Source organism: Neolamprologus multifasciatus, chromosome 20, assembly GCF_963576455.1.
Source record: "Neolamprologus multifasciatus chromosome 20, fNeoMul1.2, whole genome shotgun sequence".
NCBI classification, from domain to species: Eukaryota; Metazoa; Chordata; class Actinopteri; order Cichliformes; family Cichlidae; genus Neolamprologus; species Neolamprologus multifasciatus.
Genome location: NC_140458.1, coordinates 19,902,366 through 19,929,509, shown reverse-complemented (window position 1 = coordinate 19,929,509; position 27,144 = coordinate 19,902,366). Strand labels below are relative to the sequence as shown.

At 38.3% G+C, this 27,144-nt stretch overlaps 1 protein-coding gene across 1 annotated transcript; it reads left to right on the top strand.

The window, feature by feature from the left end:
* Nucleotides 1–5,767: 5,767 nt before the first annotated feature.
* Nucleotides 5,768–26,937, top strand: hck (HCK proto-oncogene, Src family tyrosine kinase). The gene is made up of 13 exons (XM_085146155.1): nt 5,768–6,094; nt 15,474–15,613; nt 18,100–18,133; nt 18,680–18,773; nt 18,932–19,027; nt 19,299–19,402; nt 19,885–20,034; nt 20,409–20,561; nt 20,662–20,844; nt 21,148–21,224; nt 23,236–23,389; nt 23,683–23,814; nt 24,699–26,937. The coding sequence occupies exons 2-13, from the start codon at nt 15,482–15,484 to the stop codon at nt 24,899–24,901; spliced, it is 1,512 nt and encodes a 503-aa protein (XP_085002281.1). The 5' UTR covers nt 5,768–6,094; nt 15,474–15,481; the 3' UTR covers nt 24,902–26,937.
* The last annotated feature ends 207 nt before the right edge of the window (nt 26,938–27,144 follow it).

The window sequence follows — 27,144 nt, the reverse complement described above, 5'->3', positions numbered from 1 at the left end:
AACCCTCATTTTAATGTGAACTGAGACATTGTCTCCCCACAAGGATCATAACTGGAGATATTTTAAGACCAGAAACAAACATTAAATGCTGAAGTTTTAGTTTCACTGCTCAGGCTAATTCTGGTTTCAACACAGAAACATCATTTGAACAAGAGAGCCCAGGAGCTAACTACTAATTAAAAAAAAACAAGTTCCAAATAAAAATAAAGTTCCAATTAAAGAATAACTATTTAGCATAGGAAAGTCCTACATTAAAAATAGATACTTAGTGTAAAGAACCTGAGACCCACATCAAGGGGCTGTACTACAAAACGAATTCAAGATACCCAAAATATGTTTTGGTTTTCTGGCTTCACTAATCTTAACCTTGACTAATGAATAATGTATAACACATTGCACATTGACACACACTTTTGGAAGCACAACCCCAACACTGTCTGACAGAGTCACAACAGATTAGTCGTTCCTTAGCCTGTGAGCTTCCTAGTTCAAAGCCCTGACTGCACTCCATGAGCTGAGCTTGGGTCCTCTACCAGAGGCCTGGGAGCTTGAGGGTCCTGCGCAGCATCTTTGCTGTTCCTAGGGCTGCGCTCTTCTGGACAGAGATCTCCTATGTTGTTCCTGAGATCTGCTGGAGCCACTCGCCTAGCTTGGGAGTCACTGCACCATTACCACTGGGGCCACTGTTACCTTCACCCTTGACATCTTCTCTTCTCTGAGCCCTTGGAACTTCTGCAGCTTCTTCTGTTTCTTCTTCCTGATGTTGCTATCATTCTGCAACACTACATCTATCACGACAGCTGTCTTCTTCTGCTTGTCTACAACTACCATGTCCATTTGGTTAGTCACCGCTATTCTGTATTTCTATATCTCGAAGTCCCACAGAATTTTAGCTCGGTCATTCTCGACCCCCCTAGAAGGTGTCGGCCATTTTGACTTCAGGACTTCCAGGCCATATTCAGTACAGATGTTCCTGTCTACTATGCCGGCCACTTGGTTATGGCTTTCCATGTATGCCCTGCCCGCCAGCATCTTGCGCCCTGCTGTTATATGCTGGAATGTCTCAGGGGCATCTTTATGCAGCCCACACCTGGGGTCTTGTCTGGTGTGATAGAGCTCAACCTCTATGGATATTGTTCTCAAAGCTTGTTCTTGTGCTGCCATGATTAGTGCCTCTGAGTTGTCTTTCAGTCCAGCTTTGTCCAGCCACTGGTAGGATTTCTGGATGTCAGCCACTTTCACTGAGCACGCGGTCGCCCATGTCCAGCACCCTGAGGGGGTACGCTAAGCAGAAAGAAGGAGGCCGGGGACTAGTGAGTGTCAGTACCATGGTCCAGGATGAGACAACAAACATCCACAAGTACATCAAGAAGATGGCCACAACCGATGGCATGCCCAGGAACTTCCTGGTCTTGATGTCAGTGGCTTCTATCTCCTCCTTTGGCCAGCTTGTTATCCCAGCAGAGTACCTGATCACGGGCTGGGCGTAGGTGTTGATAGCCAAGATGTTGTTCTTACCATTCAGCTGACTCCTCTGGACTTGCCTGACCCTTTGCAGGTACTTGCAGCTTTCCTAGCGGTCTCTTCATGGTTCCCATTTGCCTGTGGGATCCCCAGGTACTTGTAGCAGTCCTCTGTGTCTGCAATGTTGCCTTCTGGTAGTTCGATCCCCTCAGTTCTGACTACCTTCCCTCTCTTTGTTATCATCCGACTACACTTCTGCAGTCTGAATGACAGTCGTTGCTGTATATCCAGGTTGTGTGGATCAGTGAAATTATATGTCATTCACTCATGGCATCTCTCTCTCTCTCTCTCTCTGTATAGATAGATAGATAGATTGATTCATGCAAACCTGATTCTCCTGAAATTCTTTGTTCACAACCATCAGGTGTCAAGTTATGACATATAAAGCCTGCTTCCAGGTCCAAACTACACTGTGTTAAGGTCATTAAGGTTGTCTTTTTCATGTGTGTTAATGCTTTGTATCTTGTTCTATTTAATCTGAACAAGGTACTAAAATACTCAATGATCACAATTGGCCTGTCTGGGTTTTTGATCTGAATAATTACAATAGACATGAATAATTACACCTGTATGTAATTATACCTGACGTAATTACATTTGAATAGGTCAGAAAAGAATCACTCTGAGGCTAAGAAAGATTTGAATGGGTGAATTAAGCTGAGGATCAGGAATTTTCAACAGCGACTAAACAGCAGTATATTAATAATGACTAACCTCATGCTGGGGATGGATCACCTCAAGTGATCTCTTGACTGAAGTTTGGATGGTTTTCAGATTTTTTTTTCATGCCATCCAGTTGCATTTGTCTCTGCCCATTGGGAACTCTCATGCTGACTTTTATTGTGGGGATAAAAGTTCAGCTTCACTGTGCTAATGTGTTTATATTATCCTAACCATAGCTCTGTATCTAGCCACCACATAGCACACCATTAAATACCAGCTAGCCCAACTTCAGTTATCATACAAACATCTGCTTTTTAGTTTTCACTTCACTTATGTCCGAAGTGATAGCAGAGTTGTACGTTTTAGTTTTTTAGAATTCCCTCACTCAGACATTGCATATCATCTTTAGATGGAAACTAGCAAGCTAACTTCCTGCTAACTTCTAACTCCATTAAACTTCAGAAATTATGTTTTTCATGGATGCTTGGAAGTTAAACTTAATTCTTACACCTGGTAGAGCCAGCCCTACTGATCATTTTATTAAAGATGAAAGAATTTAGACAGTTTTGAGAGTTTTTTAACTCTCAATATTGCTGCTGAAACTGCTAACACTGCTAGACTTAAGAGAACTAGGGTTAGTCACTGTGGCATCACTTATTGTTTGTGAAGTCCCTTGCTGAAGCCTTGAGCTGAATGTTTTCACCACTTTGCTTTTTTGAAACCAGATGTGACAAGTGAGGGGTGGATCTGACTGTTACACTGCACTCTTACTAAATAAAGCAGTAAGGACATATTGGATGACTTTTTTATTATTATTATTATTATTATTTATACTTAGAATAAACAAATTTTTCAAATTAATGGCAATTTCTGTTCAGGATTGGTTAAAACATATGTTATCGGTATCATCATTCCCATTCCCCATCTTTGGCATGGTCAGACATGACTAAAATTATATCTTTGCGTTCTATTTAACTGATACAGTATTATTCACAGTAAGTAAATAAGTGTATATTGCAAGAGTATGTTACATCATCAAGTAACCATTGAGTAGCTTCTGTACTCTATTTGCAAGTGGTAGGGGTCTAGTAAGAGCAATATTTTTGCAATATTTCTACCTCCCCCTACCCCAAACCTCTCATCACCACAGAGTGACAACCTGTAACCTGCAGCCATCCTGAGTGCACATGTGTGGGTACAAGATGGGTTTGAATAAATTGAAACTATTGTTTAATATTATTTCAAAGCACATGTAAAAATAACCAGCATAAGGAGGAAATCTATAAAGATCAAAGAACAGGGAAATTACAATTATGCAAAATAGCAACAGACCTCAGGAACAGTACAATCACACTGAATGTGCAGTTGAGGAGTGTAGTATCCAAGACAACAGTCTGCATGGCTCTATGGAGAATGGATTGATCTCATCCATGTTTGATCAGATAGCAACAATTTATTAATTCAATTGCATTTGTTTAGCATCATCTCATTTTATATTATAGGCTAAGGGTACAACAATATTAGTGAGAGAACTCCAACAACCATAGCAAGCACTTGCTGATGGTGGGGAATGAAGAACTGTGTTATAACAAGAAGAGAACATCTGCAGGGACTCCAAAACTGGTCACAGAAAATATACATGGTTAAAATAAATCTATCCATTCAATTTGTGAAATATACAATGCTGTGCAAAAGTCTAGAGGCACACTTTATTTCTTTATGTTTTGCTATGATAGGGGGAAATAGGTGCAGCCATTTATTGAAATATGTGTAAGGACGTGAAAATACAGTATATGAGGCAATTTACAATTATAATTAGCTTGAAAGTTAACATTTGCTCTGATCACCTCTTTTAGGCAAGCTGTCTTGTAATTTCTTTAAGTAGTCTGCGTGAATAGTTCTCCAGTCTTTGTGAAGAACATTTCAAAGCTCTTCAGTGGACACTGTATTTTGTTCTGTTCTCTCTCAAGACGATACCTCACAGTTTCAATAATATTGAAATCGTGCTCTATCGGGAGCCCCATCCATTTCTCATAATGTTCTATTGTGTGTTTTTCTATTATCCCAATGGAGCATTTTTCTCTTAGGGTTCAGGCTTACTTGTGGTTCCCAGTTTCCAACTATAGAATGGGAGACAGAGCCTTCAACTATCAGAAGACTCTCCTGTGGAACCAATTCCCACTTTGGGTTTAGGACTCTACTTTTAATTTTAGGCTTCAAACTTTCCTTTTTGGTAAGCTTTATACTTGGGGCTCAAGTACTGTTGCCCAGCACCTGCATGTAGGGAATCCACTGATTCGTTTTCTTAATTCTTTATCCAACTTAGTGTCCCAAGAGTGGGCAAAGCACAGCCTGGACAGGCCTCAAAATATGTCTTGATATTTATATTTTATAATTATTAATTTATTTTTTATATGTATTGAGTATTTATATTAAAATATATAATATAATATAATATAATATAATATAATATAATATAATATAATATAATATAATATAATATAATATAATATAATATAATATATACTTTGACGTGACTTTTGTTGCAATAAATAAATACACAGAATTGAATGAAATGAATTCATGCTAGGCCACCAAAATTTCGATGCAATCAGAAAAAGGAGCAATGACAAGTAAAAGGTTTCGCAAAGATAAGAAGTTGTCGATTGAAATTTGGTTGTGGTAGTAGTCATTTCTGCCTAAAGGGTTCATTTGGATCTATCAGGGTGTGCAAGCTTGGTGTTATTAGATAAAGCTTACTCTGGCTTATTTTGTTGTTGTTGTTTTTTCCTTATGGAAAGGCCCAATAAAGATATTGCAACTCCACAACACTTTAACAAATTACCCATCAGTTTACTCTGACTGTGTCTGGGTTAATAATTTAACATTGGATTTTCACAGGCTAAATGAGGAACTTTTCTCACTGAAGTTAATGAGAGTCACAAAGTGAAGCCTGTACTTTAGAATAGAAAAGGCTCACTACATCTGCAGTCACAAAGTCAGGTCATCCGCAGCTGCCTCTTTAATCCTTCATCCTTGTTTTTATCTAGGATCATCTTCATTCGATCCTAAGCCCCGATTGTACCTTTCTCTGTTTATTTTACTAATGTTATCCCTTTTATTCTTATCCTGATTCCCCTCCTCCATCCCCGTCTCTGCTCATCGCTGCAGAGACAGAGGGAACTTCGTTTCTAATCTAATCCTGACTCTTGATTAAGGATTATAGCTGGGAGCGTTCTCTCATGTGTTAATGCTGAGCCGCTGCTGTTACCCCGGGGCTGAACCGCCTACCCCTCCTCCCTCTGCTGCCTGGCCTGCCTCCAGCCCCAGAACGACCTGCTGAGCACGATAGCTGTCAAACTACTATTTGAATACCTGTTCGAGCCATCCCGTACATCATGCAAATGTTCCTGTCGCATCTGTGAACCAATCCATCCACTCTTCCCTGTGCACAGCCACCCTTTTCCATCTGACCTGGATTAGGTTTTTAATCCAAATATGGCAAAAATGCAGGAGATGTTATCAAGTATGTAAACTGAACTGGAAATACAAACTCTCAGTAGTTAAGAAACTTGATGTAACTTCCTGCGTTTGGTAGCTCTCTGCTCTGGAGTCCATCAAAGTATCAAGTATCAGCGGCTGTTTCAGTCAGTGAAACCAAGAGCACGATTGGTCTGCGCTTGTTCCTCTTTTCCCCACCTCAGATGCTTACAGCTTAAACTTCCTCCTGCAAGTCCAGTGCGCTGCGCTCCGCCGCCCTGTCAACGTGTCCGGAATGACCCACACGAGTTAGGAAGGGATGGAACTCACTTAAAAGAAATGAGGAATATTCGACACCCGCTTATCCGAATTTAGAAGATAATTTATAACCAAAGAGATACTAGTCGAAGCGACTGGCTAAAGCGCGGTAAGTGTCCTGTTATGTGTTCGCTTATGTTATGAGTGAGAGGGTATAATGTACAAATTTTAACAAAAACACACAAAAAAGATAACGGTAGGAAGTAAAACGGTTACAATAAAATATTTTTTAAGACTTGGAAAGTGGGTGTTTGATCATCGACAAGTTTTTAGTTTTATAAAGGCGATGCTCACTTCCAAAAAGAGGAAGTTCACGGTGCTTGACAGCCACCGCCTGCAGAAGTCACGGTGCATAAACTGCGATGATGAGCCGGTGGGCCGTGTTACGGGGATGTACAGCAGTAAAGCACCTTTATCAGAGTGTCCCGCGTCACTTTCTAAATGTGAAAATCTTTTAAAACGAGGGTCTGAAGTCCTTTACCGTGTTTGTGACAGTGCGTGTGAGTGGGTGCATGGGAGTTATTTTTAGAATGTCCATCTAGACTAAACCAGAAACAAGACTAGTTTCACTTCTGTTCTCTATTTATACACCAGCTTTCAATTTAAACGTTGAATGGGTTTAAAATCAGAGCCCCTAAAGGAAGACGACGGATATGATTGCAGTGTGGGGAAGACAATTATTTGTATTTTCCTGCTCTTACCCCACAGACTTGCACTAAAAGAAAGTCCGGAGGTGTTAGACACACCGCAGAAATGCCGATATTACATCACAGTACTTAGTAGAGCTGAATACCCCGTCTTGTCTTGCATTAATAGGCCTGAAGTCACTTCAGCGTCATTTTTCGAAAATGTCCTAAACGGAAAATTAAAGGGTTATTGCAACCCAGTTGTTTTAATTACATTACAAAACATGAAACAATTATTTTTTCTTGTGTAGTTAATTTGTATTCAAATTTATGTATTACACAGTCGAAGTGGAGTTGATCTGTTACGTATGTTATGTATATAGTATACTGAGTTACACATAATCACGATTTATCCTGACATGACATTTATATGAGTTAGTTTGTTAGTTTAGTTTGGAAGGAAACACAATTCTCAGACTGACTAATGACTAAACCCTCATGATGGAAAGCTGGTGTATATGCTTTAAATGTGTTAACATTAATATATGTTAAGTCTTCGTTGTTTGTTGGTTGATAAAGATGAAAACTGAAAATCAGTCAGTACCCTATAAAGTCGCTGGGTGCAGAATTATCGGGCACAAAATGTCCCCAGAAGCCACTGCTGTAAATGAAGAAGTGACTCCGTGAAGTGGAAAAAAAATGCAAATTTTTTATTGTTTTTTTCAACTGAACTTAATGTGTTTAAACATGGTTTAAATATTCTGCTAACTGATTTTAGCTTCTCAAATAAGATGACTATCCGGTTTATATAATTATCATCATTTAAGTGAGAGTACCTCCCCTTGCTCTTCTTTGTGATTCACTTTTTTTAAGTATTTGAAGCAGTCTGAAGCTTGAGCGGTGGGGTCTTTTTATGAAACTTTGGACTTGTGTAAAATAAACATCGACCAGTAGAATTGTACAGCATGACAGTCAATAAGAAAAAGGTCCTCTTAAAATGCTGTACACTTGACTACAGTCATTTGATCTATGAAAGATCAGTTATTAGAAGACAGTCCTCTCTTACTTCAAGATTTACTGGATGACAGGTCATAAAAGCAATAAAACACAAATATTTTAGAAATCTGTTGAAAACTTGTTTAATACTGTACAAACAAACAGAAAATATCTCTCTAGTTATCTATTTGGCGAATGAAAAATTCATCTTTTTTTTAATGTTCAAATTTGAGCTGACACATTGGACTTCTCTGAGAACTCAGAAATTAATGACGGATAACATTAAACCACCTAAACTAGATATTATTTTCAAGAGTGCAAGTTAATAAGTGCAACCTTAGACTGATTGTAACTTTGTTACCCAAACCTATCATACTTGTGTGACATAATAATAAAATAAGAATCAAACCATAAATAAAATTGTTTGTTCATATAGAAAGTATCTATTTTTATTTTGTTTTATCACATTTCGATTGCCATGTGTCTATCAGCCAAATTTATTAGGTGTTATTGAGTGCCAGCAGTATACACAGATGCACAGGAGTAACCCACCAGGCTGACACGATGTCTTCTTTCTTTCTTTCTTTCTTTCTTTCTTTCTTTCTTTCTTTCTTTCTTTCTTTCTTTCTTTCTTTCTTTCTGTTGGTCCCTTGCCAGGCTGGCAGGTGATGTTGTTATGGCCTGAGGCAGTCCTAAACAGCTACAAACACAGCTTGGCAGTTTTTTCATAAAAAAGAAAGGCCGCCCAACAAGGCACGCATGAATAATTCCACTCCTCTGTCCCTTGAGAGAGTTTTTGCTCATGTTTGTTGCTGTAGCAGACTAGTTTAAATGTAGGATAATAAATGAGATACTTCCTTAAAGCCATGAGCATTAAAGCAGCCTGATACCTGCTCCCCTGTTTACCTGTCACCTCACAGACAGGTAAAGGAAGCAGATAGCCTCCAACTACAAGTCTGCAATAGGGTCTATAAAACGGAAACGTATATTTATGAATACACAGCCTAGTGTTAGGAGTGGTACTCATTTGCATAGTATATCAGTTGCTAATTCTGAGCTGGGCCTTTACACTGCCAGCCATAGAGATTGAGTCGGTTAGAAGACACAGTGGTGTTATACTGTCAACATCCATATATGATATTACTGAATAAGTATCTTAGTTTAATTGTTCATTACAAATTCTTTAAAGTTGCAATCAGAGCTCATAATCATAAGGTTAACCCTCACTTATATGCTTTCAGAAGTTGGTATTATCAAAGTAAATCACTTGCTAGGGAGCCTATATGTTTTCTTATCTCAGATCAAAAATGCATAATTGGAAAGGCAGCATTTCTCTTCTGAAAGACACGGTGCATGTTTTCCAGAAGTGATGTCATTAGACGTTGCTATTGAAAAACAAAGTGCTTATTATAAAGTGTTACCACATCATTTATGAAAGAAGAAATTATAAGTTCCTCCCTCTAATAAAAAAAGTGAATTCATAAGCAAAAAGACAAAAAAAAAAAATCCTACCATTGGTTAAGTCAGTACAGGGTTTTTGCCATGGCAGCCTTACTTGGTCTGGTCAAAAATGCTGACAGTCAGTGGTGCCTTTAAAGTAGATGAGCCAAGCTGATCTCAGATAATGAAGTCAGATTCATCATGCTATCGTCTTCATCAAGTCTTCTTTAGCACATGTGCAGTCTGCCTTTAAAGTTTTTTAGTGACTGTTTATTAGGGCCGTCGTGGTGTTTAAATTAAATACATGATGAAGAAAAGTCTCTTCTGTCAAACCATCAGTGCCCATATAATTTTTTTTATGCAGCAAAAAACAAACAGAAAAAACTTTTTTTTTTTTTTTTTAAAAATACAGTTAATTTATTTAAAAGAAAAGATAATGAAAAAATACTGGCTGTGATTACAGTGGGGCATTTACATGAAATCATAAAGTCATGATAGTTTTACCACAGCGCACCAATTTGTGATGTTTTGAACTGAAATGTAACGTACAACATACGGTGATTCAGTCATCACTGGCTGTTTATCTTTATCTTAATATAACATATATTTATGTATATTTATGTATATATACATGACGACTCAAAGTTATGCTATTTGTTTAAGCCAATTTCCAGTTGTGATGCTAAGGTTACAGGTTCCTCGCCATAGCCTCTTTTTAACTTGAGCACATAGGAGTGGTAAAACTCCCTGCTAACTCCTTACAAGAAAGTAAGTGTACTTCCCAAAAAGTATTTTGGGACATAACCTTGTGTCAAACTCCACACTTTATCTTTTGTTGCTGTGATTAAAATCATGTTTTTCATGGGTGGAGATTGATAACTAGATATAGATTTGGGATTTCTATCATTAGACGCCATGTGTTTTTTAAGATTTTACTGTTAAAGAAACAAGGTGACTTTACAGGTTTAACAAAGCCATTGTTCCAGATAGTGCTTTTTTGAAGGTTGATGTGGTCTCGGCCACAAGCTGAGGAGAAAAAACAATAAGAGAACAGCATAGGCACAGAACTGAAACTGATGGCGTAGTCAAAGCATAAGAATTTTCCCATGAATTTGTCTTTCGTATCCCCAATAAAAGGTGAAAACAAAATTGCCATAAAAGCATTTTTTTAACCAAGTTTTTTTATTTTTTTACACAACAGAAACTGATACACTTTCACATTTAGACAGGATCCATGTTCATTTACCACTTATTTTTGTATATTTTGATGAGATGAATCACTAATTAGGGGCTTCATTTCTTGTCTGCTCCAGAAGTAGATGAATCATAGGTGGTGACTGGTGAGCCATTCACAACTACTACAGATGTAGTTATGTTTCCATTCTGGTCTGTGCTTCACATTTAGTGTAAACATTTGTAGGTGTGAGAATCATAACAGACGAGACGGTTGTGGTTTTGTTTTGCTAGCCTACTTTATGTACACAATTTATTTATTTTTTTGCTTAGACTGTATTGCTACCATGTTGTTATGAAGACCATTCTTAGAATCTAAAATCAATAGTTTAACATTTAGTGGATTAATAGAGCAATATTGATATTGATTGAGCAGACATGACTTGTGCAATGACTATCAGTTGCCTCAGCATGAAGTGTTAAATCTGGGGAAGCATATATATATATATATATATATATATATATATATATATATATACAGAGACACATATTTGGCCTCTACTATTTATAAGAACAGTATCTCAGTATACTTGCCATATTGCTTAGGGGAGTGGCACCACATGTCTGTGGTTAGAGGTCTTTCAAGATCGTCAGGACGCGATGAAATTACATTGTTGTAAAGTGGTTTGATCATTTCTTTATGTATAGTTTATTTTGGACTAGTCAACATCTTTCTCTTAATTTAGTTAGAAAAATATATTATTATTTCACTTAGCATAGCAGTAAAGATGGTAACATAACATTAAGTTCTTATTAGGTAGAAATGGGTTAGCAGCCCAAGTCAACAGCCCCTTAGCAAAATGGATCCAGAGCCAGAAATGGCAACTATTTATAAATGTATGTGGGAGGCCTAACAGCATATCTGAAGTTCATCAGTTCAGACTTTTGTGTTTTGTTTTTTTCAATGACTTCAGGCACTTTGGTTGTGGTATCGTTTACCGTTATATTTGTATTTCCTAAGCACTGTCAAAGCAAGATATGTTAATTAGTAGTCTTTAGAAATACTTTCTTTTTGCTGGTTCAACTCAGTTGGCTTCATGTTAAGCAGTCATTGTCATTTTTTTCTCTTATACTCTTCAAAGAAACAAGTGTGTTCTAATCAGTATGTTTAATATTTATGTTAATTTTCAGAATTCTCAGAAAACACATGAAAAAAAGAGAAATTCTCTGATGTGAGGAGTCGTCATCCCCTCTAATCCATAATGATGGAGTGGATGAGCACGCAATGTTTACCGCAGTTACATTCAACAACCTCGTTATTTGAGACGGGTTAGCTTTTTTGGGAGATTTATTTTTCTTTCTAACAAAATACAACATCCAGGCCCTTAAGAATCCAAGGTCTTTCTATTGCAGAACTGATAATCCTCACACTCCCAGCTTTCATAACCTGGAGGCACAGCCCATTAGGATTAACACAGTTTTGCTGTTGTTCATTGACAGAAAGCTCTGAATAGAAGCTACAGTAAAGTTATTAGTGGATTTGTTTTCCCAGGTGTTCCAGTGAAGAGTAGCATCCATGTATCTGTAATGTACGGGCAGAATAGCCCGTACATTACAGCACTGGGATTAACAGCAAGTTGAATCATCTGCTACCACAAAGAGTATTTATAAAGCTGCCTTTAAGTTTGTTTAGATCTAAAAATGTTGCGCACAGCTGTAAAGTGGCCCCATTGTGAGGCCCTAGCAGGGCATTTTAACTGTCACCATCTTGCCGTTTTGAAACCAGACATGACAAGCGAAGGGCTAGATCTGAATGAGAAACCCTGGAACACTGCGGTAGCTACGTGTCACAAAATAAGGCCCGCTCTAAACAATGCACAGCTTTATCTGTCTTTCTGACTCTAATGGGACCTTACTTCATGAAAAAAAAAATTTAAGCGTCAAGGGTTTTTTTTTAGGCAGACTTTAAATTATCCAAATAAGTCACCCCTCGTGAAAGTGTTTACAGAGATCTGCTTTCCCATATACTTCTGCACAATCTGACTTTTGTATTCTAAAGGCCATTAGACCAAATTCATGCATTTATGCTTCACATTGAATCTTTTATGCCCTCTAGTTCATTGCCTGAGTGAAAAAAAATCCTGTAAACCATTCACTATATCTGCAATAAGCTACTCTTAGCAAATTGATCAGTTTGAATTATCTGCAAAACAGATCTTGTCTTTAACTTTAGAGCTTAATTGCAGTAGATAACTCTTGGAGAAAAATGTTTTGCTGTTCTTTTTATTGGATATTGAGTGTTACAGAGATGTAATTGAAAAAGTAGTTTCTGTGTTCATAATACTTTGCATAGGATAAGCAGCTTTTAAAGTTAAAGTCACTGTGATGCTTTTCAGCTCTCACCTACTGGTAGCAAGGGCACAGCAACAACTGGGCACCCACACAATCAGACTGATATTATACTCTTGTAAAGATTCTGCACATACTGGCGATGAGACATATTTAGGATATTATCACTGGATATAGTGATATTCAAATTATGCTGCAATGTGAAGCGCTGTCAGGACTTCATGCGCCAACATCCCAGCCTGAGGACTGAGGTTTTTTTTCCACTCCGGTGGTCCTTTTGCTGGCACTTTTGATTCAGGCTGTGTGGACAAGTTGGTTTGTCTTTAAAGTGTCTTGTAGGTGCGTCACATGTGGGCAAGACACAGACAGTTGCATTTTCACAGAGTAAAAAGCTCTCTTTTACTGTTTCGCTAATTTTAATTTTGCACTAGTAAAACTGCGGCACCATGACTGTTCATTATCTAGAGGTATTGTACTGAGAGTTTTATATAGAAGTCAAAGAGGCCTCAAGTAGACATCTGAAGAGGAATAAGGTTTGGAGCAGAGAAAAGGGGAAGTAAATATGTTAACGCCACCAATTTTGACCTCAGTAACACCACTTCCTGTGTCTAAACATTTTCCATTGCTCGCCACTGTGCATAATTGACAGTATGGTAATTATTACTGGCCATAATAATCTGCAGCTTCCAGAACAGATCAACAGCCAGTTGGAGAAAACATGAAAAATTCTGTAACCGCTGATGTTTTTTGCTGCTTTGTGGCTTTTCTGTTTAGGCTTCCTTTGCTCAGGGCGATAATCTGCCTCTCTGAGGTGGTGGGAGATCAGACATGAACAGCTGTCTCTCCTGTGTCCTCTCTATCTGTGCATGTGCTATCAAACACAGTGTCCATCTCCTATCACAGACTCTCTCTTTGTTCTTGTTCCTGTAAAACTTTTTTCCATTTATCTGCATGCACATTTACATATACAGACATAAATGCGCTGAAACAGTGTGATACAAGGATGCATTGCCTAGATGTTACAGATGAATAACAGAGACTTGTGTGGAAATTATTTTGTTGGCACATGACACAGAAAGACTTACTTGCCAAAACTGCAAACATCATCAAGTGAGTCACGAACATGTGTGAGAACATATGAATTATTCAGAATAAACAGCAGTAGTGTGGAGTTCGCAGAAGCCTGCAGTATATCAAAAACATTTACTCACGGTCATCTGAGTTTTAAGGCATCTTTCTCTTCTCAGTCTACCATCTGTGGTGACACATATATCTTCACATGCTGTTTTCCCACGTTACACACCCAAAATTAGAGAATTTTCTCAGTACATTTACAGTAAGAGCAGTTGGGTTGAGATAATGTCTAATGCTGAGTTTTGGTTTGGAGTCCAGCCTCCCGTGTTCAAAGTAACATTGGCCCATCCATTCACCTCAGCCACCCCCCTGAGTTACTTCTCTTTTCTTTTATCCACATAGCAAAAACATGATACATGAGGTTTAATTGTGAGCTGTGATAAGCTGAGGTATTGGTTGATTTTAGTTGTTTCCTGTGTGGACAACCCTATTCGGCAGTAAAAAACAAAAATTAACGATTGTAATCAAATTAATATTCAGCTTATATTTACAAGGAAGGATCTGGATTTACTTTAACTAAGCAAAGAATCCTCTGTAGTTCTTTCAAAGGTCATTTGAGAAATAATTTATTAAGCTTACATGTGTAAGAGAAGCTAGCTAAGTCTTTACACCAGACCTTCCCAGAGTGTGGAGCCCGCGCAGAGGGGGCGCAGAGCCATTGCGGGGGGCATGAAAAGGTGAAAAAAAAACAAACAAAAAAAACAAGGCTTGGACACTGCTAGCACGGGGTGCCTACACAAACGCAAAGCAGGAGATGAAGCATAGCTGTCACACCTTGACCTCTGCTTTCTAAATAGAGGGACAGAAACTGTGTGTTTATATGTAAGCATGTAAAACCTGAAGATAGAGACAAAATACTGTTAATCTGACTATCTGCCATTCTGCAATTCCTCTCATGTAAACAATAACGTGGCGCACAGCGTGACGTGAAAAAAGGCACATACCTTTAATGTTGCATGACAAACTCTTCCTCATCCACACGTAAATGCAAAAAATGAGTTTTGAAAAATCTCCGTTTTCAGTGATTCGAAACGCCATTTACGTGTGGACGAAACTGCTGCGTTTTCAAAAATACCCGTGTAGGTGCGGACGTAGCGTAAAAGAGTTAGTAGTTTATTTTCTTACTACCTGCAGTTTACTTGTATTTGCTTAATTGTTTACTAAATGTTTGAGGTGTGAAATTAACCGCAATTGAGCAAAATATGGGTGTGTGTGGTTGGAGGATGTGTTAGTGCGTGCGTGCGTGTGCGCGCGCGCGGGGGGGGGGGGGGGGGGGCGAACATTTTTCTGTAAAACAAAGGGGGGCCCAGCGAAAAAAGTTTGGGAACCACTGCTTTACACATTTATTATGAATCTTGTGCTTTTTAAACATCCTAACTCCTTCTGTGTAGGAAAAGCTAGAATCATATTGTTTGTTGCAGTTTTTGATACTATGTTTACATTAAAATTCCACAATTCTTAAGCTATATTAATTTATTTTGTACACTCCACTCTCCTCTGAATAAAACCAGTACAATGCTGTGTAAAAGTAACTGTCCCTAAACTGGCCATTCATGCTCAAAATCCCTCCAATGTGGTTAAATTAAAACAATTCTGCAAAGAAGAACTGGCCAAATGTCCTCCACAGTTATCACAAATGCTTGATTGCTGTTTTTTCTGCCAAAGGTTGCACAACTAGTTATTAGGTTTAGGGGGCAAATACCCTGAAAAATGCTGCTGATGTCCACGCTTTCACATCTTGCTGTTTCTCCTCTTGTTGTTAACTTGCAGAAGGCACCATGGGTTGTGTGGGCTCAAAAAAGGAGCAGGAGCCTCACAGCAAAGGAACGGGTAATGATGATCTGCAAAACCGAGCACAGACCGCCCACTATGTCAAAGACCCAACCACAGGAAACTCTGGGAATAAAGCTGTAAGTAGTCAATTTATGTCACAGCATAAAGTGTTTCATATTGTTAGCCTGCAATTAACCTCTATTGCCTCCACTGGCTATATGTGAGGTTCTACTAGATTACACACTTAAATAATGTTAAATGTACTGTAAAAGTATTTACTGGTCTAACTCGCAACAGTATTAGCAATATAATTTTACCATAATTGTTGACTGAACTTGGGCTGGAGTCTATCCCAGCTCTCATAGGACAAGATACAGGGTACACCTCTGACAGGTGGCCAGTCCATCACAGAGACAGAGACAGACAGCCATTTATGTTCACATTCACTCATACCACCAATTTCTGATCATTATTTACCTTAGTCTTAGGTTAGACCCCAGTCACACAGGCCTTTTTCAAAGGGCCTTTTCCAACCAATATGCAAGTGGTTGAAGGCAGTCATTATGAAAGCATCAATACAGCTCAGTAACCCTATTGTAACCACCATTTAAAAAAAGCTGACAAGTGATTGATTGGTGTGCTGCACCAAAAAAAACCCTGCTTTGGTCACCAGGCGATCGCCTTAGTCACCCAAAGGTTAACAATAGCAGGTTGTCTGCATGCACGCTGTAGCACCCTCTTTGTGACCAGTGAGAGGCAGCAGCCACTCACCAACCAGTCATGGAATACACAACTTTTGCTTTAATGTTTGACGTCTTAAAATAAACAACAGCTGGCAAATAGGTGCAGTAGCTTGGGAGTAGAATCAAACTGAAATATATTTGTAGTAAATAAACAGAAAGTACTTTCCATTTTTTGTTTTGGTCCAAATAAAAGGGGCAGACAGATTTTTGGCTTTAAAAGACAAATAATTATTATTCATAACATATTACAAGTACTACTTTACTTTAGTGATACAGAAGAGTAAGAACACATTTCACTGACTCAGAAGTGATAGGAGTCACTTCTCTTGTGCTACTCAAAAAGGATATATGCGTGACAACACACACTCTTAACTAGCCTGTGACTTGTTGTGAGTTTGCATACCGGCCAGACTTTGATCTGTGGCACGGGTAAGCAGCAGTGCTGTGGTCGGTAAGTGCGGTTCTTCCGGCTACTGTTTCCTGTGTACTGACTATAGCATCTCTTTCACCCTTAGTCAAGAAAGAGGAAGTAACAGAAGAAGAAGCAGAGTACAGCAGTCAACTAGGAGATGTAGAATGAAAAGGGATAAGACAGCTCTCAACTTGCACATAGTATTCTTTTACAGATGTCTAAATATACAGATGTTACATCTACATGCCTGGTTTCTGCATAACTCTGTTTATTTTTTAAAAAAAATAAACACTTTGTGTCAAAAACTGTGTGACACGAAGAGCCGACTTACATGTCAGAAACCTCAAACAAAATTTACTCTATACCACATTTAGATTTCTAGATTTGATATGATAAAGTCCTTCCTTCCTTCGAAATGTGTGTTTTCAGTAACATGCCTCCAGCATGGAGTTTAAAAAAACCCATGTAGAATAAGAACCAGTTATTTTATTGAAGCATATTAATGTGCTCGAACCTAATAAATACATTTGCAATGAAAGAAAAGCGATTGATCAAGCTTTATCTATAGGACATTTCTCAAACTTGAATCCTGGGTAGCATATCCTTTACACAGTTTGAGGTTAGGAAATGTTTATAATAAAAGAGAGGGCTCTTTTGAAATTCATTTTACTCACAGAGTCATCAAAATGTATAGATGGACAGAGATATGATCCAAGCTTTCCAATATAAGATGCCTTGAGATGATTTGACACTTTATAAATAAAACGTAATTGACTGATTAAAGTGATTTCATTGCGTGTATGTTCACTGTGTGTCTCTGTGAGTTGTCACTAGAGAAAAGCCCCTATAACTGAAACTTCTGAACACCAAATTGCAAATAAAAAGCTAAATATTTCCATCAGGAAACAGAAGAAAATATAGAGGGGATATTAATCCAGACCTGGATTACTGGATTACTGAATTTCCCTCAGAGTGCTTTTTCGAGATGAGATGTACTATATGCTATATACTATATGTTTTCTTTTTTAGCATTTTGCCTTTATTGGATAGAGATAGTGGAGATGGAGAGGAAAGCAGGGAGAGAGAGAGGGAAAGACATGCAGCAATGGGCCACTTTCCTTCTGGCCATGAGGCATGTGACAGCACTTAAGCTATGTCATCACACACATTCAATTCATAACCCAATTTTTTAGATTTCAGATAACTTTGATTTCATTCAAATTGTACAGTAGTTTATTATTATTGAATTTGAAGAGAATAACTAACATGATGTGACACCATAATGCCACCAGGAAGTGGGTGGACAACAAGTCCAATTTTTAACTGAAAATTGGAGTTGTTGTCCAATCGTGCACTAGTGTTTTGTGCAGGATTTGTAATAATTACTACAGCTTTAAACGATTTTCTTTTAGATTTTGAAATGATTATTTGAAAGAACTTACTTTTTTTTCTATCTGTCTTTCCACAGGCCAAAATGCCTTCCAATGCAAACATTGCAGATGGTGAGTATCACTCTATACGTACAGCAACACTAACATGTCGGGACTTCATTCCACATCTTTTATTACAGTAGCACGTTTAGCCAGTTACAGGTGTTTTCCTTGCCATCACAAGTACATGTCACAGATATATGAGAACAGATATGTCAAATTTAAAAAACCAAGATGTAGGTCACTGTTGGTTAGATGCAGAAAGCTATGTCTTTTATGCCAGAAAGAGGAAGAAGACTCAGCGTGTGTGTGCAGAGCAAAAACCCCTCACACTGCCTCACCACGCAGGCCTTCAAAACTAACCCTATTGCTATTATTATCAAGCATACAAGGAAGTCAGTCTTGTAGCCAGAAAACGGTGAACCTAGTGCTAGCTTAAATCCCCCCTGAAACAAACAGAACAATCAGTCGCTCTCACATATTAGCAGTACTGGCCAAAAACCTCATGCACATAGATTTAAGGTGACAATGAAAAAATGAAATGAAAAAAAGTTTTACTCTGCACATGAAAGCAACAGTGCATGAGGCCTTCCTCTGCTTTCTTTTTTTCTGCTTTAGGGGAGAGTATTGCCATGGCACTGTACGACTATGAGGCCATTCATGAGGGAGACCTTGGCTTCAAGAAGGGAGATAAGCTGAAAATCTTAGAGGAGTAAGTTCAACCACAAAAAAGATGGTTTATATTATTTGCGGTTTGAAGAGTTATCAGGTTGTTCCGTGTTCCAAATTTAGTTTGGGGACTTGTGACACTTCTGACTTGCCATGTTTCTGTTAAGTCTTCACAGATGCTGTCTTTCACTCTCTCTGCAGATCAGGCGAGTGGTGGAGAGCTATGTTAATCAGTACAGGTCAGGAAGGCTACATCCCCAGTAACTATGTAGCCAAAGATACTCTGGAGGCAGAGGAGTAAGCAGACTCACTCTGAACACAAAAACACACATGCACACACACTTGTGTACCATACTAGTAAAACGAATAATATGACATAGTGTTATTACTGATAATAGGGAAATGAGCATTATGTAAGCTAAACATATTTAAACATATTTAGATGTCACGTTTTTAAACTGAAAATGAACTTGGTAACACAGAAAACAATATGAAGGTAAAATGAGGGCATATACAAAATAGCCGCTACAAGGTTTCAGTACTGACTTATCTGTTTCCTACTGTTAAGGTGGTTCTTTAAGGGCGTAAGCAGGAAAGATGCTGAGAGGCAGTTGCTGGCCCCTGGGAACAAAATTGGATCCTTCATGATCCGAGACAGTGAGACTACCAAAGGTAAGTGATGTATATTTGAGAAAGACTCTCTTTGTTCTTTTGTTGGCTAAGAGAAGAAAGTTGAAACATGGACCAAATCGTACATTAAAATAATAATATTAATATTTCTTTGTAACAAAGGACAGTATATACATGGGCTAATTACTTGTTAATGTTAATAGTTAGTTTTAGTTAGTTTTAATGTTAGCATTTAGAGTCATAACTATAGAAGCGATAAAAGGATACTTTAGCAGACTTATATTTCATTTGAAAATGAATGCTATGTTTCCAAAGTGTCTGAAGACTAGACATATGACTTCCTGTTAACACTAGCGTGAATAAAATTAAAATTGTGATGGAATGTCCATGTGATGCTCACAGCTTTTTCTGTTTCCTTAAATGAGGCAAAAACAAGAGAAAGTTCAAGCTAGATCTCTTGTGTGTTGCTTTAATTTGCTTTGAAAATTCCCTGTGGATAAGATGCTGTTTCTCCTTTTCCACAGGCAGCTACTCTCTGTCTGTCAGGGACAATGATCCTCAGTCCAGCGACACAGTGAAGCATTATAAGATTCGTACACTGGATAATGGAGGATTTTACATCTCTCCCCGCATCACTTTTAACACCCTGCAGGAACTGGTCAGCCATTACAAGAGTGAGTTCTAGCTATCAACAAATCTCACGCTCTAGTCCAGTGCTGACTCATTCAAACGTTTCACAGCTGTGCTCACATTGTTTTAATAGAACAGTTAGGTTATCTTCTGTTTGCATTGAATTGCTGATGTTGGGACTTCTTGGGGGCGGCCAAGCAGCTCCAGCTTAGTTTGCGTCCCACTGAACATTATTCTTATAGTAGTGCAGAGCACACTCTGCTGGCCAACTTTAATATGGCAGCCATTGTGGAACATTGCATTGCTCTGTGACGAGTACTACTATCATGATTTCTCAATAGCATTATTTCTTATTCTATACTTTTCTACCACAGAGGTACAAAATCAAATTACTAAATATTCATTCTGCTACATACAGAGCAAGGAGATGGTCTCTGCCAGTCCCTGACTAACCCATGCTTGAGTCCAAAACCTGAAAAGCCGTGGGAGAAGGATGCATGGGAAATCCCAAGATCTTCACTCAAACTGGACAAGAGGCTCGGTGCTGGCCAGTTTGGAGAAGTGTGGATGGGTGAGATAGATCTTCATCATTGTAGAATCCATTTGTTTATTGTGATGTTAGATAGAAATCTATTTCCTAATTGTAATTTTTTTTGTTTGTTTGTTTTAAGCCACATACAACAAACACACAAAGGTAGCAGTGAAGACCATGAAGCCTGGCAGCATGTCAGTGGAAGCGTTCATGATGGAGGCCAACCTCATGAAGACTCTACAACACGACAAACTGGTTCGACTTCATGCTGTCGTCAGCAAAGAGGAGCCAATCTATATTATCACTGAGTTCATGGAGAAAGGTGTGTATGTGTGCCTGAGTGTGTATTTGTACATGACCACGTGGGCTATTGATGTCAGCGATTGCTGCAACATCTTTGAAAAGTGTTTTCCCATGACATTTACGTTCAAAATGTTTATACTATGTTACACTAAAAATGAAGGGAGATGCTCTTTGCTGTGAGGTAAAAGAACATTTGAAAAAGATGAACTGATCATAGCTAATACAAGCAGTGGCTATAGTTAAAATGGGTGATAATAATAATTATCAGATAAATAACTAATGCCATCTGTTTGTTAATACTTTTGCATTTGTGTGCCTACAGGTAGTTTATTAGACTTCTTAAAGAGTGATGAGGGCAACCGAGTCCAGCTTCCAAAGCTCATTGACTTCTCTGCTCAGGTGAGAATATATTGGTCACATTCAGTACTGGTGCTTTTGCAAGCTTGTCCCACCTGTTCCCCTGGTTTTCTGGCTGTAAATGAAACGTGTGTTTGTATGCAGTGCAAAGCACACGTCCCAATATTAAAATCATTTTCAAAGTTCAGTTCTTGTGTTGATGTTCTCTGTGAGAAATTCTAACTGTAAAACTGAGCAAAGTAAAATGATTAAAACTCCCTGAAGGATAATGTAATGGCACTGGCCTACCAGTAACACCGAACAAAATGTTCCAACCATGTTTAGTCAATGAAAAAAAGGAAATATTAACTACAAAGAGGAACAATGAAAGAAGAACTACAGGTTACATTGTGCTATTGTGCTGAATATTTTAAGAATGAATGTAAATCTTCAAAAACAGACATTTTCTATTACACATCAACAGGCTAAATTCAAATTTTCAAGCAGCTACCATTTCTTTGAAGCTAGTGTGCCTTGAGATTATGTGCTTATTTTACCCTAACTGGCTTGTTTACTGTAAGTACCATTCCACTTAAATCCTATTTAGTTTTACCTACATATCACCAGTTTGTGCTAACAGTCTTTCACAGTAAACACAAAGCAAACATACTCACCAGCAGCTTCTTTAGTTACGCCTTGCTAGTACTTGCATTCAGAGCTGCCTTAATTATTTGTGGCATAGATTCAACAAGGTACTGGACACATTCCTCACAGATTTAGATCTATATTGACATGACAGCTTCATGCAGTTAAGCAGTGGATCTATGATCAAAATCTCCAGTTTCACCACATGCCAGAGGTGCTCTATTTGATTAAGTTCTGATGACTTTGAGGCCTTTTGAGTAGCCTAGAGTGAACTGATATTGTAAAAAGCAGTTTGAGATTATCTGCAAGCAGATATGAGAAGATACACACACTATAGACATAAAGGCATGGTCATGAGTGTATGAATGTGTGTGTGAATGGGTGTGTGAATGGGTGGATGACTGGATGTGTAAAGCGCTTTGGGGTCCTTAGGGACTAGTAAAGCGCTATACAAATACAGGCCATTTACCAGGCCATTTACCATGCTTAGCAACAACATTTTAATTAGATAAACAGTGGTGGTTAAACAGTGCTTAGTTAGTACTAAAAAACTCAAACTGGGCCAAGAAAATATCCCTCACACCATTATACCACAATCAGCAGCCTGCACTATTAAAAGAACGAATGCTCTGATGTTGTTTATTCCTAATTCTGACCCAAGAATGCAATGTTTTTCCAATATATTGTTATCCAATTGACCTGCATGACCTGCAGCCTGTTTCCTGTTTTTAGCTGACAGCTGTCGCATATAGTATGAAGTGGTTTTTGCTACAGTAGCCCATCTGGTTCAATATCTGTGTGTTCAGAGATGTTCTTCTGCTTACCATTTTGTAAACAGTGGTTAAAGTTGTTAAACTTCATATCAGTTCAGAGCAGTCTGGCCACCCTTCTCTGACTTCTAACTTGACATAGGCAAGCCATTTATGCTCAGGGAACTGATATTTTCTCTTCTGCACTAGAGAGGGTAACGTGGGAAACCCCCAGGAGATCAGCAGTTTCTGAAATACTAGCCCATCTAACAACTATACCACCTTCAAAGAGAGTGAGACATCCAGGTTTTTGCAGTTAATCCGTGGGGGTGCATGCATATTTGTTGCTGTTGCTGTTGAGGTGGTTCCTATTAAATACAAAGAACAGAAAGAGAAGGGGAAGGGAAAAAGGTCACCTACTTTGATTAAATCATACCATGACTGATTTTTTTCATGTTTATTGATCAGATAGCAAGAGAGGCTGATCTTATCAAGCAGTAACACAAAGGTGCTAAAGGGAAAGAGTACCCATGTGAATCCTCATGCATATTATAGCAAAATATCTGTTGCTATTATTACCAGCAGTAAAATGAACTGAAAGAAAAAGGGAACAGTGTTTCCTTGCCAGTGATATTAATTTTTGGCAACAACTTTTTGTCCTCTGTCATTTTTGTTTCTAGATTGCCGAGGGGATGGCCTACATTGAGCAGAGGAACTACATCCACAGAGACTTGAGAGCTGCCAACATCCTGGTCAATAAGGCTTTGGTGTGCAAGATTGCCGACTTTGGCCTGGCTCGTATCATTGAAGACAACGAGTACACAGCCAGGGAAGGTACAGCGCAATGTTTCCTATTACAAAAGATCCGGGCAAGTATCGTCCCAGAACAGATGGAATAGCAGCAGTCACAGTTTCATCAATCAAAGGGAAATGACTTTGTGTCAGTGAAATATCAGATTACGACCCAAATGACAAAACAAGCAGAGAATGACGATAAGAGCGACTTACCTCATGGTTTGCACATTGTAAATATGTCACCAGGAGATCCGTATCATTAAGTGACAAGTGATGTCTCACTGTCAGCATTAGTTCCTATTCTAACTGGGTTTTCAATTATTTCCAACCAGGTGCTAAGTTCCCCATTAAATGGACAGCCCCTGAGGCCATAAACTACGGTTCTTTCACAATCAAATCTGATGTCTGGTCATTTGGCATCTTGCTGACTGAGATTATCAGCTATGGGCGTACACCATACCCTGGTAAGTGACAAACACAAGAGTTTGACACAAATCCCATGAAAAGCAGGACATTTGCACAAATAGTTGGTAAACAGGAGAAGCTTACTTGGTTAAAAGTGGCCTATTAAAACAATTAATAAATCTAACAAGCTAGCATGGGATTTTTTTAATATATAAACATGGCTGTATAAAAAGTTAGAATGTTACTAGAGATATTCAACACATGACTTTATACTTAAGGAGGACACTAAATAATCTAAAGAATGGTAAAAAAAACAAAAAAAAAACAAACAGACATATTGTATTAAAGAAGATGAACAATAGTAGTGTTCTTGTTCTGATAAACACAAAGTTGAGGTAGACAACAGTCAGGTGGAGCAGCAATTTCAGAGGCATGCTTTGAATAACAAATCTGTCTTACTGTATGTATAGTCTGTGAACGAGGAAGTGCTCTAATGGTATCTATCAGATATTGCTAGCACTTGCTTGGTAGCTTCACTGGCAGATTGCATTCTTGCTATACTGTAATAACAAGTAGGATGCTAGTTTAGGTTAGCAAGTGACTTCTTTAAGTTCCTCTTAGTACAACTAAGAGTAAATAACAGTTCATTCGCTGCAGCCACGTCACCTTGAGTGAAAATAATAACATAGCTGCCTTAGTTTGGAATGTTATTATCATGAAGGGAGAAGCTATCCATAGGCGATAGATAAACCTATCCATTAACAAAGACAGAGATTTTCCATAAGTATTTTTCTTGAGTCCAGCCTGTAGTTTTTAGTCTGAATCAAAGTTGTTCATCGACCAACTAATCAAATGAACCATCACCTTCACCAAAGCACTCTAGATTGTCTTACTCCTACATTAGTCCTCGTCTTTTTACTTTTATTTGTTCCATTATTTTCAGGTATGACCAATCCAGAAGTGATCCGCCACTTGGAGAAGGGCTATCGAATGCAACGTATGGATAGCTGTCCCAAGGAACTATATGACATCATGATGGAGTGCTGGAAGAACAAGCCTGAGGACCGCCCCACCTTTGATTACCTGCAGAGCGTCCTGGAGGATTTCTACACAGCCACAGAGAGCCAGTATCAGCAGCAGCCATGAGGCTAATGTTTCAGAGCACATCCATTCACACCTACTGTAACTTCTACAGGAAGCAATGCAGCTCAGGTCACACACACATATATGCAATCTCTACAGTTCTGTCTATATGCGTGTCAATCTTTTTCTAATTTATAAACATATAATTCTTAGTAATAAGGGACTGTACAGAAATTATAGATGCATGAAAGTTTTCTTTAAGGAAGCAGTCACAATGTAAGATTCTTAATTTTGTTAATAGTCCCACAGGTTTGTTATATCTGCAGACCCCGATATAATAAGTGATGCACAAACACATCCATCATTTGTACCTGTAGTCATTTTTTTGCAGTCATTTTATTACAGACTGGACATATCATGGATTACTGTAAGGAGGTTGAATGTTACGCACAAGACACATTGTCTGACATTTTGGGAGGGGTGAGTTGTATTACTTCACTTTGCAGGCGAGGCATGGGTTAGAAGGACAAGAAAGAGTCTCCTGAAAAGCGTATTTCAAGGAACTGTGGAGGAATTGCACAAACCAGAGAAATAATTTTACCTCCGAAAACCTCCCCCCTCAAAGTCCAGGAACTCTAGATTCCAGGAACTTAAGAGGTGGAGCTTTCTGTTTTTCAACCTTTCTGTTTTCTAGAATAACACCAACTTGTCTGGACTGGAGAAGTTTGTGGTATAGCTCTATATGGTGGTATAGCTCTTCAAAATGTTTCCATGTGCACCAATGCATGACGTAACCTTTTAGTTCCTTGAAAAAAAGATTGCTGGGTAATATGTATATGCACTGCACGTGAAGAGTGCCTGCAGAGTTCAGAAGAGCAAGGACAAAAGAGTGAATTTGCAAGAGGCAGAAAACTATTTTACTAAACAAAAACAAACTATAAATAGCCCTGCGTGTTTTTGTTCTTATCAGCACTGTAATTTGTGTACAGTCCCTAACATTTGAATGCCTATGAAGGGTTTTTTTTAAGCTCACATTAAACCAGACTCTCTCACTCACAAAATATTATGGTAGCACAAACATGGCCCCATTCACAAACACCTGGAGATTGCTGTTATGCTCTAGCGCACATTGTCCAGCCATCAACCACAACACAGATGTTCACAGGAAAATGTGTTCAGCTCTAATAAAACTATAATAAAACAAGCAATCCTGCCACTGCCCCCCTCCTCCCATAAAACTGTGGTGTTTCACAGGAAAGCGGGTATTGTCTGGCTGATTCTGCTTAAAAGTACTATTTATACTTTTCATTATGCTGTGGATTTAGCATTACTTCTTTATAGTGCCTTTTGCAGTGGATCTTTCTTGCAGACTTAATGTGTACGATATATTCTGTATAGACATTGATATATATGAAGAGATGCAAACATTCAGGCTCTTTAGCTAATGATACTTGTTGATTCCTAAATGTTTCTCTTTTATTACTTAAATTATTGAGAAAGCAGTGCATAGGTACATTTCACATTGGACTTTTTTGCTAATTTTATGATCTGAACGCCATTGTATCTTCAATGGAAGTGTCTTCCTAACAGCAAATGCCTTTTATTTTCGTTTTTGCGAAGGAACTGCTCTATTTTATTTACATTATGTGTCTCATCTTGAAAATAGTAGATTTCTTGCACAATACAACAAGCATTTCTTCTGTAGTTGATCAGCAATAGTAAATCACATACTAAAAGCAATCCTATGTTTACTACTTGAGTGGTTCTAATGCATTTCAGGGGCCCCAGATGTCATGAGAGCTTTTTGAGGGGGAGTAAGATTTAATGATTTCATGCTGTGACAAATTTAATGCCATTCATAGAGTGGTAACTGTGAGCAAAACATATGAGAGCTTTTTTTTCTTATATAAACAGGTATGATTAATTTACAATGATGACTAAATCATTGCCAGCACTGTATATAGTTATATTCACAAAGTTGAGTATATTGTAGTGTTTTTCTTAATTCTTCAATATAAAGCCCTTGTGATATTTGTGAGATGCTTGATTCTGTCAATGCAACTGTCATGAAATAGAATAAAGTACTTTAAAAACTATAAGTGTGTATTGGTGTAACAGCAAGCAACATATTTTAAATGTGATTCTAGCAATGATTCCACTACCTGTAAGATACCTCACCATAAACCCAGACATATGCCTAAATGTGTCTATGTAAGAGCTACTGGAGGGTAGCTCTTACATAGAGAGAGTCTGCTGGGGCCTAAGACAAAAGTTCACAGAAGGGTCTCCAACCAGATTTGATCATC